This window comes from Leptinotarsa decemlineata, unplaced genomic scaffold, assembly GCF_025532065.1.
Source record: "Leptinotarsa decemlineata unplaced genomic scaffold, Ldec_3_MD MMD2_tig00003736_RagTag_RagTag, whole genome shotgun sequence".
Classification (NCBI taxonomy): domain Eukaryota; kingdom Metazoa; phylum Arthropoda; class Insecta; order Coleoptera; family Chrysomelidae; genus Leptinotarsa; species Leptinotarsa decemlineata.
The window spans coordinates 6,006,337-6,018,701 of NW_027412593.1; the positions used below are offsets into that span (position 1 = coordinate 6,006,337).

Sequence of the window (12,365 nt, forward strand, 5' to 3'; positions counted from 1 at the left end):
CTGGTAGTTTCAAGAAAGGGACTCCGGAAGGTAGACCTCGTGTAGTAAGAACTCCTGAAATTGAGGAAGCGGTGCTGCAAGAAATTGAGGAACATCCTAAGACGAGTACGAGGAAGATCGCTAGAACTCTGGATATTTGTCATCAAATTGTTTGGCGTATTTTGGTTGATTTTTTGTTATACCCATACCATATTTCAAGAGTGCAGGCATTACTCCCCAGAGATATTCCACAGCGTGTGAACTTCAGTCAGTGGTATCTACAAAGTATTGCATTAAATCCGCAGTTTGAGACACAAATTTTGTTCACAGACGAAGCAAATTTTTCTCGAAATGCCATTCAAAATTTCCATAACAATCATGTGTGGGCTGAAGAAAATCCCCATGCAATAACCGAAACCCATTTCCAACACCAATTTTCGGTTAATGTATGGGCAGGAATTATAGGTGATCATCTAATAGGCCCATTTTTTCTACCAGGACGCCTTGATGGTCGTTCTTATTTACACTTTCTCGAAGAAGACTTACCTGGGTTATTGGAAGATGTGCCACTTGCGTTAAGGAATCGAATATGGTACATGCACGATGGCGTCCCTGCTCATTTCAGTGTAATTGTCCGAAACCATTTAAATACAGTTTATCCTAATCGTTGGATAGGTCGCGAAGGACCTCAGCAATGGCCAGCAAGATCCCCCGATCTCAACAGTTTAGATTTTTTTTATGGGGTCACCTTAAAACTCTTGTGTATAAAACTCCCGTTAATACTTTAGAAGATTTAAGAGAGCGAATAGTTGCCTCGTGTGAAACTATACGAAATACGCCGGGAATATTTGAACGGGTGCGTAATTCCATGCGTAGAAGGGCGGAAGCATGCATACTAAGTGCAGGTGGCCACTTCCAACAATTTTTATAATCCGTTTTGGTATTATTACTAATTAACAAATTTGTGCTATTCGTTTAGACTTACTGTCACAAAATAAAATAAAACTCGTTTTTGTGAAAAATTTATTTTTTGCAGATTATGTTTTCAAATATTATTAGGGAATTGATAATGCGTTAAGAAGCAATTTTCAGATTCTCATTCATTTTTGAATTGATCTAATTTCTTAATTTGCTTTCTGTCGATTTTTATTTTTTTGAGTGAAAATCATGCGTCGGACAAAGAAATAGCAGGAGATCAAATTTTCTCAAAAATAAATGAGGATTTTAAAAATGATTTTATTTTGAAAAGAAAGCATTGGCGTAGTACTTTTTCCCCAAAAATATTCAATGCGAAACCCGTAGGGATGCCACTGTTTGAAAAAATACAAATTTGTGTACATCAGAAAATGCGCCTTGAGGCATGGAACATATGTACCAAATATGCCAAAGATGTTTACAAAATTATCTCAGTTATTATTAAAAAACTGATTATTTTTGAAAACTTTGCCACCCTGTATCTCAAAAGTTAAGGCGTTTAGGACATACGTTCATAGGAAGGTTTTTTCTTAAAATGGGTCTAAGAATTACCTCCTTAAATATTAGCATGTGTTTAAGGAACACCCTGTATAGGATCCAACAAGTTTTAAACCTTATATATTTTTAAGAGTTTGGAATGGTCGTAGTGACCATAAATTTACAAAAATACTAACTCAATCAAAAAGTTATGCCTATCAATCTGAAGGATTAATTAAATTAAATTAATTAAATTAATCTTTATTTAATCTTTAGAAACACATACAGTTTATCGATACGTCAACAAAGTATATCTGAAATAGTCAAAGTATATATATATATATATATATATATATATAATAATAAATTAAAGCATTAGTGAATGTCCTGAAGAAATTGAAATCGAACGGCAAACTTCTGATAAATTTTTCAAATGATTATCAATGATGAGAAAGGTAAAGTTAGATTGTCACACTTATGTTATAATACCGGTAATAGAGTGAAAATCTGAAAACGAATTGTAAACAAATATTTCCAGTAAACAATTTTACTAATCTCATATTTTATAGAATGAATAAAAATTTTTTTCAAAATTGTAATTTTAACAAATGATAAAGAAGTAAATTCACAATAGTGAAAATTGTCGAAAGTCCACCCATTAGAAACTTTAAACGTTCATTACATTTTCTCTACATTATAAGCTTTTTCATACGATCAAACTGCCTTCTAGGTTTTTATTATTCTTGTGAAATTTCCCAAATGAAATATAATTTTTTTCCTTATATGAATAATTGTTTTCAGCTGGATATATGAATAAAGATCGACAACTCATTGAATTGCAAGATTCAAGACAACAGTTGCAGTTGCAAGATGAAGCTGATTTGAGATCCTTAGAGGAACAGGAACAGTCAATTAGGCAGTTAGAGGTGAGTTTACCAAAAGGACACAAGAGATAATCTGCCAATTTTTTTTATTTTAGATTTTTTGGTAGTTCAGATATTGTCATCAGTACTATTTGGGATCTGGTTATATTTTTTAATGAAATTTGAAAATAATTTTTAAAACTTGTATTATTATAAAGATTAGTGCTTTCACCAACATTATTATTTTTGAAAATGTACACACATAATTAAAAAATATAGAGTGCTGGTAGAGTCTTAAGTCCAGGCTTTTTAAAATATTCCTTACCATTGGATTTTTAAAAAAGATCAAAAATAGCCCTTATAATTATTTTTTGAGCAACAGAAGTACCACTTGCATGTGAGAACCAATCCTAAAAATACAAGCCTAATTTCACTTGAGCTTAGCAAATATTTCGAAGTTGACGTTTTCCAAAATGCCTCATAAATTTTTGAATTGGTTATTCTGTGAGTTGAGAATTCAAACAAGTTTCATGCAGGGAGCTTCCCAATTCGAAGGGTTATCAAACTATGATAGATACTTAGAAATATTTTGCCTGGTGATTTTCCGTGGGTTCACCAATAATTGACTACACTGAATAATCAAACTTAACTTTATTTCACTTTAAATACACAAATACTTCAACTAAAAATTCCAACTATTATTTTAATGTCTGTCGCCTCACTAGATTACTTTGCGTACCGCACTTTAAATATCGTAATCGAATGTTGTCGAAATTTCTCCGAAGTTCTGTCGAAGTCGGTAACATTGTTCTCGCTGTTTCTCGATTAGCGGGGAATCATCGTGCACTCGCGCGCTCTAAGCCACGTCACACCTGGTTTATGGCTACCAGCGGCAGCCGGCGTTATTTTCTTTCAGGCATGATTTACAACAGTATTATCAATAATTTTAACATTTCATTCATTTTTTATTTTATATGTTCTTTCATAGATTTCAAATCTGTTAACATCTTTGTTTTTTAGACAATGGACCTGAACTCGTAACATTCAAGCAGTGGTTGATTCATATATGCATATTCCACAATTTTAGAAAATGGCACTTTGGTGGACCATTATTATTAGGTTGTTTCAAAAGTTTTGTCCGTTTTTATGAGATAACTTGAAACTGTAATATGTGAATACTCATTCAATTTAATTGAAATAAGCGCCATTTGAATCAGTGTACTTTTGCCAACGTAGCACAAGTTGGTAATTTCCTTTGGCATAAAAATTGGGTGATCGGGATTATGTCTGGTCCTGAGTGGCAAAGATTTTACTGGTGAGGAAGTTATCGAAGTGCTTGAAAAGATGGTAGTCGGTTGGCGAGAGGTCTGGGGAGTATGGTGTGTGAAGCAGAACTTCGACGCTCAGTTCTTTAATTTTTGTACGGTGACTTGTGAAACGTGCGGACGGGCGTTGTTATAGAGCAGGTGCTTGTTTCGACCGGGGTGCTCATCGGTGTCTAACCACTGTCCTGGACGTCTCCTGTTGTAGAGGATTCACTTTTCATCACATGATGCCCAGTTCTTCCACCATCCCTCACGCTGTGAGATGGCACGTGGTCTCTAGCACGGTCCTCAAATCCTCGTTCAATTTAAATTCGTAGAAAAAAATTGGTCCAAATGAACAGTAGAATATTACACAGTAGAATAGATATTTATTGAGATTTAGAGCTACAAAAACATATGACATTAAAACGGACAAAACATTTGAAACAACTGAAAATTTGGAAACATTTGTCTATTTCGAAATTGAAATACAAACCTTAAAAAAGTATTATTACGATATTGTTCTCTTAAAGGAGACGAGTATCTATACAGGATGTAACTGAATAAGTGTAAAATATTGTTAAGATACAGCCCCTTGAAGGGGGTACATAAAATTTGTATAACAATTTTTTTCACAAGCACTGAAAAAGTTACAATATTGAAATTAACCTGACATTTGGTACTACCAAAAAGACACTTAGCCAGTAATTTATTTGGTTTACCCCATGGTTGTAAGGGGTGGAAAACGCAACCCCTAAAATTTATTTCCAATGTAACTTTTTGTTTAATTATTTGTTTCATTCTAAACAAATAACGTCTCTTGGATTTTTTGCCCAAAAATAAACCAGTTCATAGCAAAAAATTATTTTACGAACAGCTACAGAGATACATCGTCATAAAATGCAAACTGGATTTATTGTTATTTTGTAGTTAGTACCTGCATTAAACGATTAAAGGGTAATAAACAAAACTAATTTATTAATAACAAAACACACAACATGTAGAAATCATAGTAAATGGTCAATATGTCTACCTTCAGACATTACGCATGCGTCTAGACTTCGGCGCATTGAGCCACGTATTCGCTCAAATATTCCTGGAGTCTCTGTGATTACCCTGCACGCATCAATGATGCGGTTTCTCAAGTCCTCTACATTGCGAACAGGAGTACGATAAACCAAATGCTGTAAATGGCCCCAAATAGAGAAATCGAGAGGATTGAAATCCGGGAATCGAGCGGGCCAGTTCTGTGATCCTCCTCGACCTATCCACTGATTTGCATATGTTTCAGTTAAATGCTGACGTGCTACTTGACTAAAATGGGCGGGAGCCTTATCATGCATAAAAAACATATCCCTTCTGACGCCCAAAGGAACTTCCTCCAGCAGTACTGGACGCACTTCTCTTAAAAATTGAACGTATGCCTCACCATTCAATCAAGAAGGTAGAAAATGAGGCCCAATTAAATCATCCACAATAACTCCGAGCCACACGTTAAGAGAAAACTGTTCTTGATGGTTAGTTTTGACAATAGCGTGAGGGTTTTCATCACGCCGTATGTGGTAATTATGAAAATTATGAATCTTGCCCCGAGAAAAACTAAATTCGTCTGTGAATTATATCGTCTTCAGAAAGTCACAATTTCTTCTAATCATTTCCAGCATCCAATTGCAAAATTCAAGACGGTTCGGAAAGTCTCGCGGTAACAGTGCCTGTACTCGTTGCAGATGGTAAGGGTATAAGAGTTGTTCCTTTAAAATTCGAAATACCGTCATATGATCAACATTTAGCTGGAAAGCAATCTTTCTAGTACTGGTAGTAGGTTGTTCTTCAATCAAATTAAGTACTGCTTCCTCAAGCTGTGGTGTTCGTACTTTTCGATGGTGACCACAATCCTGCGTTCTTTTGTCGAATGAACCATATTCTCGTAATCGTTGATGAAGTCGAGCAAATATTCTATGTAAAGGATGCTGCCATTGAGGATACATTTCAGCATACCTTTAAGAAGCTTCTAATCCATTCCCCTGCGACAGACCGTAAACGTAATGCATATCAGCCATTTCCTCATTTGTGTATTTGCCATTTTAATAACAAGTGAATTATTAAAGTAACAAATTGAGAACAGAACAACAACACACACTTAGTATTAATTCAATTTCGAAAATTCACAAACTGACAGCGTCATACCAATTTAATTTTCACTATCGCTAATAGCGACCTACTAGATAGATTAGTTTCGTATTTTAGCATTTATGACGATGTATATCTGTAGTTGTTCCTAAAATAATTTTCTCTTTGGGCAAAAAACCAAAGAGACATTTTTTGTTTTGAATGAAACAGGCGGAAATACATTTTTAAATAAGACAAATAAGACAAAAAGTTACATTGGAAATACATTTTAGGGGTTGCGTTTTCCACCCCTTACAACCATGGGGTAAACCGAATAAATTTCTGGCTAAGTGTCTTTTTGGTAGTACAAATCGTCAGGTTAATTTCAATATTGTAACTTTTTTAGTGCTTGTGAAAAAAATTGTTATACAAATTTTATGTACCCCCTTTAAGGGGCTGTATCTTAACAAGGGATGCTCCAATGAAATTTCTTTATATGAAAGATCCTATCTTTTTTTCGATGAGGAATCACCTCCTTAAATGTTTTACACTGTATAATTTTTTCATTTTAATCGCCTTTTTATTTAGTGGAATAAATATATTTCTTTTTATTCTTTCAGAAAATATATTATTACAAAACAAACTACCACAAATTCCAAAGCAACTTTATTGTTTCTATATAGAATATAAAACATTTTTATCTTAAAATTTTGGAATATTCATTGATTATGTACTCAGGTACATATTCATAGTACCAAAACACGTTTTCGTCACTATTATAGTATTTGTGCAGTAGCGATTTGAAACGAACGTGTTTTTTTCTCGTGCCGAAAACCATGTGTGACGAAAAACAGGAACAACCTATCAATCTAAAAGTTCTCGTTAAATTGAAAAAACTTCGACTGAGTGCTATAAATTGTTGCAAGAGGCCTACTGGGACAATTCTTTATCTCATGCGCGTGTTTATGAGTGGTGTAAGAGCTTCAGCGAGGGCCGAGAGAGCACTGAAGATGACCAGCGCCCATGTCGCACTGTCACTATTTCAACTCCGGAAACAGTGACCAAAATCAATAAAATTGTGCGTGCAGATCGTCGAATGAGCATCTGAATAATGGCCGAGGCTGTAAACGCCGATAAAGAAATGGTTAGAAAAATTTTACATGAGGAATTACACATGACAAAAGTCTGTGCGAAATTGGTGCCAAAAAACCTGTCTCCTGAACAAAAGCTCTTGCGTCAACAGGTCTGCTCAGATTTCCTTGAAAGGTCAGAAGAAGATCCCGGACTGATGAAAAACAGTATTACTTGCGACGAAACGTGGATTTTTCAATACGATGTTGAAACAAAGCGGAAATCTAAACTGCAGCAACATCGTACGAGATTGTTTCAAAAATCACCGTATCTAGCAGGCTCCAAGCTATTCAATTGTCTGCCTTCAAATAAAAAGAGTATCTCATTAATGTCTACTTTAACACGGAAAGTTAAAGAATACCTTTTAGAGGGGTTTTTTTATTTCATTAATAAGTATTTTGAGTATACTTCCAAATAATTGTGATCAATGTACTGTAATCTCTGTTATTTATTAACTCCGTATTAAAAATCTACATGTTTTTTTTACTTGACGTTTCCTATATCATTGTTATTAAATTATCATTTCAAAGGAATAAACACATTATTATGATTATTATCATCATTATTATTAATCGACGCATTGGAAGACTCCTGAATCGCCCAGAATAAAAAAAATCAAATCAAAATTCAAGGCAATGTTGATCTTTTTTTTCGACATTAACGGTATTGTGATGACTGAATGGGTTCCAGAGGGTCAGACTGTCAACCAGACTTAGTATTTGTCAGTTTTGGCAACGCTGCGAGAACGAGTTAGTAAGAAAGGGCCCGAGTTGTGGAAGAACAACTCGTGGATTTTGCACTCACCAGATTTGGCACCGTGCGATTTTTTGTTTGTTTCCGAAGATAAAATCTGCTTTCTTTAGTATTTAGTATCTGCTTTTTTTAGTATTTTATTCACTACGAAAAAGCTACTGTGATAGCGAGAAATGTCGTGAAATTTTGAAATTAAAGTTTGTGAAGATCAAATCGTTTCCGGTGTAGTTTGGATCTTCGTCTATGGATCTTCATCAAGAAACGTCCGAGTCAATCAGAAAAACAAATTTATGTAAGGATGACAAATCAAAATTTTTTTTGGTTCGCACAAGTTGACTAGGCTACCTGTAGTTCAACTTATACAATTTTGTTCTGAAGTTTTGTAATTGGTTTCAATAAGGAATTTTTTGCCATTCCCCATACTGATATTAGATATTGAATTTTGGAATATACTAATGAAATATATGACAAAGAAAAGGAACATTTTTCTGTACCAAAGTGAAACGTATTAAATTGAGAAAACTGTTTTTATCACGAGATTAAATACTATAAATACAGGTGCTACACTAAAATACTACAGACTGAAATTACCGATTCTTAGTGATACTCTGAGATGCAGTTTTAACGATATATTGTAAAGAATCAAAGTTGATATCACGTGAATTAGATATGATGTTGAAATGATTACAATTGTAAAAAATTGGTGATTGATCATGACATTCATTATATTAGTTTCAGTTTTTGTTCTATAGTAATGCTATTTCATTTCCAATATTATCACTTATATTTTTTTTAGAGTGACATAAATGATGTGAATCAGATATTCAAGGAATTAGGTGCACTGGTCCACGAACAAGGCGAAACTATTGACAGCATCGAGGCTAGTGTGGAAAGGACCAGTGATTTTGTTAGTCAAGGGGCTCAGCAGTTACGTGAAGCTGGTACTTATAAGAATAAAGTCAGAAGAAAGAAGCTCATTTTGGCCATCATTGGTGCTATTATATTGATCATTATCATAGTAATAATCATTTGTCAGTTGAAATAAATTGAAGTTGGTAGAAATATGTTAGTCCGAAACTTGATTGGATCTTTGGAGGTAATGTATTTATTTACAATATTTAGTACGAAAGTACAAGTAAGAAAATGAATATTGAAAGGAATATAGGTGCTTGTCTCTACAGAAGCACAGAAGGGCCACATATTTTTATTATGTTTCTTGGAAATTCTGACTTTAATCTCGAAATTTCAAGGGCGATGACATTAATCTCAAAATTTCAAGGGCGATGACATCTCCCCTTACGAAGACGCCATTCATAGGATCGACAGAGAACTCAATTCTTGAATATCACTATCACAACATAGTATAAAACAAAGTCACTTCTAGCTGTCTGTCTCTATGTTTGCTTAGATCTTCAAAACTACCCAACGGATTTTTTTAATAGATAGAGTGATTCAAGAGGAAGGTTGATATGTCTATAGCATGCATAGTATAGTAGAGAAACACTGACAATTTTAGAGGTTTCTAATGTGATGTTGTAAATGAACACATTTTTTTTGCGCTTACACTGCAAACGCTGGCTGAACTTTATGAGATAGATCAAAATAATGTACTACAGTATTGTACACCTTAAAAAGGTCTACAAAAAAATCCGCAATGGTATATGTCTATCTCTTAGGAATAAACCACAATAACAAGTTTTTATCCTTCATTTTTTTACGAAGCGATTTTGAGCAATACAGCATTAATCCTTATCCAATTAAGTGCATTTAATATATAAATATATAAATTACTTCATGTAATTTAAATGAATATTTTCGAAGATATTACAGGTTTAAAACGCAGGGACGTGTTGAAGGCCGCACTTCTCCCTATATGATTAGCAGCCATCGCACGCATTTATTGGAGCTCTATAGCGAAAAAATAACAATAATTTAAAGATATTCTGTAGTATATTTAGAATCAGCATTGCACCCGTGCGGAGCCAGGGCGAATCGCTAGTCAAAGATAAGCGAGGTACCTCAAGGCGGTCAGTTGCAAAGCCAAGCTTTGACGTCGACCGCCAACAAAATTCGTCCTTTGTCTTTCACTACAGCTTTCACTTTGTAAGGGAAGATGTCATCGCCCTCACTCGAAATTAAATTTTTATTTATGAGAAGGTGTTACATAAATCATTTATATGGACAAATAATTATGAAAAGAACGGGAAACCATGTCCTATTAAAAAAAATCGAATTAAAATAAAAACTATGAATTTTTGGTATAGTTGCACTAAACACCAGGTATAACAATTATTCCGAAAAATTTGCCGTACATGCTTGAAAAACAGATACAGAATGTTCTAGGCATATATATTTTTACAAAAACCGGCATTTATAGTTTGTTTTCCGATCTTTACAGAAGGCACATCTTTCACGTTTATTTTGTTCCATTTCGACTTGCTCAACCAACACAGTAGCGCTAATTCTAGATGCAAGCCGTCGAATTTCTCTTGTCAGATATTTGAATTGTTTCCATTTGTATCACTTCTGTATATAACCATGGCGTTTATACCAACAACATTGAAGAGCCCATATATAACTACCATAGGCCACCTACGTGTATTTCTCAAAACATTATATTTTGTAGAAAGTTGGTCAACTGTATCAAATCCGCTTTTGGTCGAATTGTAAAAAGTATTTATCTCTGTTTGAATTGAAGGGGTTATATTTTTAGAAGCGATTAATTTTTCGGAAAGAAAGTTTTTGGCTTGCCACTACTCCATCTTGATACAAAAAAAGGGATGAGGGAATCTTCCAAAGAAAGGAAGGAAGTAATCAATTTGAAAATGAGTAACTCTATACATGGATGTTTAGAACATGCAAAGAAGTAACTTTCAGACACAAACTGAAAGAAAGTCCTCCTGAAACATCTACTTTTATATAAACATTGAATTATACGAAAGAAAAAATTCTTTCGAAACAAATACTTCTATATGAACACTGAATTATATAGAAGATATTTTTCTCTACTCAGTTTGTATTTCAAACATTCGTTGTGGAATAAAAACCAGATATCATTCACATGAGTTTTACTTTGAATTAATGGTAATAAATTGCACTTACATGGAACACTGTCATCCTCACTGGTATACACCGATGTTTCGCCTTAAGACACTTGCCCCAAGGCTCTTCAGTACCAAATTGGATAACATTATAGAAAATACACACAATTCATTCATGAATTACGATTTTTTAATGTCACGGAATAAGCTTGATCTGATTATGTCTGAAAGTTACTTCTTTGCATGATCTACACATGTATAGAGTTACTTATTTTCAAATTGATTACTTCCTTCCTTTCTTTGGAAGATTCCCTCATCCTTTTTTTTTGTATCAAGATGAAGTAGTAGAAAGCCAAAAGCTTTCTTTCCCAATAATTATCTCTGGTTTCGCCTCTGCACCAGATGCCTCATCAATAGAAGAATCATCGTGATGAAGGGTTGATAATAAAATAACCTGCTTATTTTTTTTTCGGTATATATGAAACGATAGTCATATCTTCTGTAAAACCAAACATGCTGGACTTTTCTGATCGTTTAGTAAAAAAAATCATTGGGAATTCGTCTCTTATTTTTTCTAAGTGTTCCCACAATTGTCATCTGATGTTTTTTTAGTAAATTATTGGCCACATCAACAGAAGTGAATCAATTATCCATTGTAACATTTCTCCTAGATTTTGACAATGGTAAACAAAGCAAACAGATCAGATGAAACTTCTTCGAACAACCGAGTCAATCTTTCCACTTCTTTTTCTTCCATTATTCTGTAAGAAATATAGATTTTTTAAAATAAAATTGAAGCTTTGATTACAAAAATAGGAATGAAATTATTTCAGATTAATAAAAAAATACTTACATAAAGGAACGCGTCGGGTCTGCAAGACGAGAAAATCTGCTCTAAAATCTACAGGCTAGCTCGAAGGTACTGAGGCTCGTAGCACCATACGTGCTTTTATGTGAAAATGTCACAAGCAATTATGATTGCTTGGGCCTGATAGACCCGATGCGACCACTGCAGAATTAAACTCGAAATTTTGACTTTAATCTCAAAATTTTGACTTCAACCTCGAAATTTCGAGACTAAAGTCAAAATTTGCAAGAAACAAATAATAGTATAATAAATGTATTCCAGTTTGGCTTTCAGTCTTCAAAAAGTACACAAGACGCCATATTTTCACTCCTGAAAAACCTGTACACCAATCTTAATCACAGAGAATTTGCGGTGGCCATGTTTTGTGACCTAACCAAAGCCTTCAATGGTGTAGACCACATGCTATTTCTTTGCAAGCTAGAAGTTAACGGATTTAGAGGATCTGCATTACATTGGTTTGAGACGTACCTTTCTCATCGGCGGCAGAATGTTCTATTAGATGGAATTTCATCAGAGGAACGTTTCATTTGCAGTGGGGTCCCACAAGGTTCCGTTTTGGGACCGGTGTTATTTCTCATTGATGTCAATGACTTAGTCCATGTTGACATAAGTGGTAAATTCACATTTTTCGCTGACTACACCACTATCCTCTGGCATAGCAATACCACTTCAAATTTACTTGATCAAATCATTGTCGACATAAGGAGGGTGAAAGAGTGGTGTGATTCCAATCTTTTATCATTCAACTTCGACAAAACAAATGTGGTCACGTTTAGATGTAACATAGGGCAAGTACACTTGGAAAATGTTAAAATTGAAAATTTGGAGAAAAACAACTTTTTAGGGCTCTTCATTGATGGAAATC

At 34.2% G+C, this 12,365-nt stretch overlaps 1 protein-coding gene across 2 annotated transcripts in view; it reads left to right on the top strand.

Annotated features, from left to right (window-relative positions):
* Positions 1-12,365, top strand: part of Syx7 (Syntaxin 7) — a 30,404-nt gene that overhangs the window by 10,400 nt on the left and 7,639 nt on the right. The window contains exons 4-5 of one of the 2 annotated variants that reach the window (XR_012466185.1): positions 2,233-2,357; positions 8,388-8,687. Coding sequence is in view for 1 of the 2 variants with exons in the window: in XM_074178357.1 (XP_074034458.1) it covers positions 2,233-2,357; positions 8,388-8,636 (374 nt within the window). In the remaining variant the exon portion in view is untranslated. Of the gene's footprint in view, positions 1-2,232; positions 2,358-8,387; positions 8,689-12,365 lie in introns of those variants that run through there. The other variant, XM_074178357.1, reaches the window with a different exon arrangement.